Raw genomic sequence first — 1733 nt, 5'->3', positions numbered from 1 at the left:
TTCAATAAACGTTATACAGCTACAAACATGTACGGTGCATAACGTAGTTCGAGTCATTACTTCGAACTTCACAACTTCATAATAATTTTGACTGATTTCATGATAGTAATTACTCACTTAATAAAAAATAAATAATACTTCTTTGTGACACTTGGACGTGACGCCAATACTTCGTAATCCTAATTGGATATCTTACATTAACTTCTACGGCATCACGGTGACCCTCAACCAGAAACAACATAGTCACGGAATATAAATAATACCACATTATCACCGTCAACCAAGAATTCCACCCAGCAAAATCCGTTAAATTGGAATTAATCTAAGGAGTGTAATATAAATACGTATAAATTTGAATGCTTTAGTCTTGCCTCAATGGAAAAAATTCGCTGTAAAGATATCCTACTATTATTGTCAGTTATGTCGCTTGAGATAAGGGGTGTCTCAATAAAAGTATCAGCTTCTTGGTCGAGTTAATTCGTTAATCATAATTTTCTGAATATTAGTACGATATTGTCGTTCTGCTAGAGTGAATTATATAGCGACACTTAATAGAAGATCCTAGTGAAGAATAAGCAGATTTCATTTCATATTACCATGATAAGTGATGTTTCTAGAGTAGTCATAAAAGTCCCCTGAGAACGTAAGTGTGTGCTACAACGATGGTGGCTGCGCTGAAACCAATCCCATGTAGGGTCGAACTTTTCTTCCTTTGTAGCAAGCTGATTCACCATTAACGTACTATACCACTCTTCAGTTTCTTGTCTTCTTATTTTGAGATCACGTATTCTATACTCTGTATCCTGACTGTATCGGTGAGCAGTATCCCTCATATTCTATCTGAATTGTGATAGTTGTAAATTTTCTGCGTGGATCTCCTTCTTCGTATTAACTAGCCATCTTAAAAGATTGCTAAAATCTAGCCGAGGGAACTTAGATACAATATCGAAAGCAAGTTTATTGGGTGAAAAAGCCACACCTAGTTTATTGTTGTTGACAATATTGGTACCGTAGTGAAGGTTGGAAGCGTAACGGCCATGACTGTGTTCAATGTGTTGTAAAACTTTCTTAATCATTCGGACACTACGTTCACCTCTGGAGTTACCTCGTGGATGGTAGGTGAAGTATTTAACATAAATACTTGATGTTTAATTTAATTATCAAAGGATGCATAACATTATTAGCGAATATGTACCATTATCAATTACTATAGATTCTGTCTTACCAAACACAAAAAATATGTTCAAGGTAAAATTGAGTAACACTTCCAGTGTTAGTATAGCAAGGGCCGGAACAATAATGAAATGTGAACCATAATCAAAAACGAGTGTAAAAGGACGATATGTAATAATATATTTTGGGGTATGGACGAGCGAAGAAAGGGTATCATCTGTCGAAAGCTTCAAGCAAGTTTTAATCCAGCAAGTAAACTTTTGGAAGACTTAACAATGTGTACAAACAGAAAAACATAGGCTCTTAAAACATGATAATTCTACATTTTGAAAACCATAATTAGTTCCTGAGAAACATTTGTAGAGTTCTATGAAAACCGTAGAACTTCGTGGTTAAAGTAGAATCGCGATCAGTATAATCTGCAACGTTGAATAATGAAGGAAAGTTGGTTAGAATTAATCACAATAATATGTCCAACATGGTCTACCAATTATCATCGAGTCTTAATTGTTTTCCCGTCGTTCTTTTATTGTATAATATCTGACAGTATTTTATAGAAA

At 34.6% G+C, this 1733-nt stretch overlaps 2 protein-coding genes across 2 annotated transcripts; both read right to left on the bottom strand.

Annotated features, from left to right (window-relative positions):
- Positions 1–587: 587 nt before the first annotated feature.
- NDAI0F00880 (uncharacterized protein) lies at positions 588–833 on the bottom strand (the record flags this gene model as incomplete). The annotated part of the gene is made up of 1 exon (XM_003670602.1): positions 588–833. The coding sequence occupies one exon, from the start codon at positions 831–833 to the stop codon at positions 588–590; it is 246 nt and encodes an 81-aa protein (XP_003670650.1).
- Positions 834–836: 3 nt separating this feature from the next.
- NDAI0F00870 (uncharacterized protein) lies at positions 837–1076 on the bottom strand (the record flags this gene model as incomplete). The annotated part of the gene is made up of 1 exon (XM_003670601.1): positions 837–1076. The coding sequence occupies one exon, from the start codon at positions 1074–1076 to the stop codon at positions 837–839; it is 240 nt and encodes a 79-aa protein (XP_003670649.1).
- Between the last annotated feature and the right edge of the window lie 657 nt (positions 1077–1733).

This window comes from Naumovozyma dairenensis, chromosome 6, assembly GCF_000227115.2.
Source record: "Naumovozyma dairenensis CBS 421 chromosome 6, complete genome".
In the NCBI taxonomy this organism is placed as follows: domain Eukaryota; kingdom Fungi; phylum Ascomycota; class Saccharomycetes; order Saccharomycetales; family Saccharomycetaceae; genus Naumovozyma; species Naumovozyma dairenensis.
The sequence above is the reverse complement of the archived record's forward strand: the minus strand, read 5'-3'. Positions and strand labels throughout refer to the sequence as shown.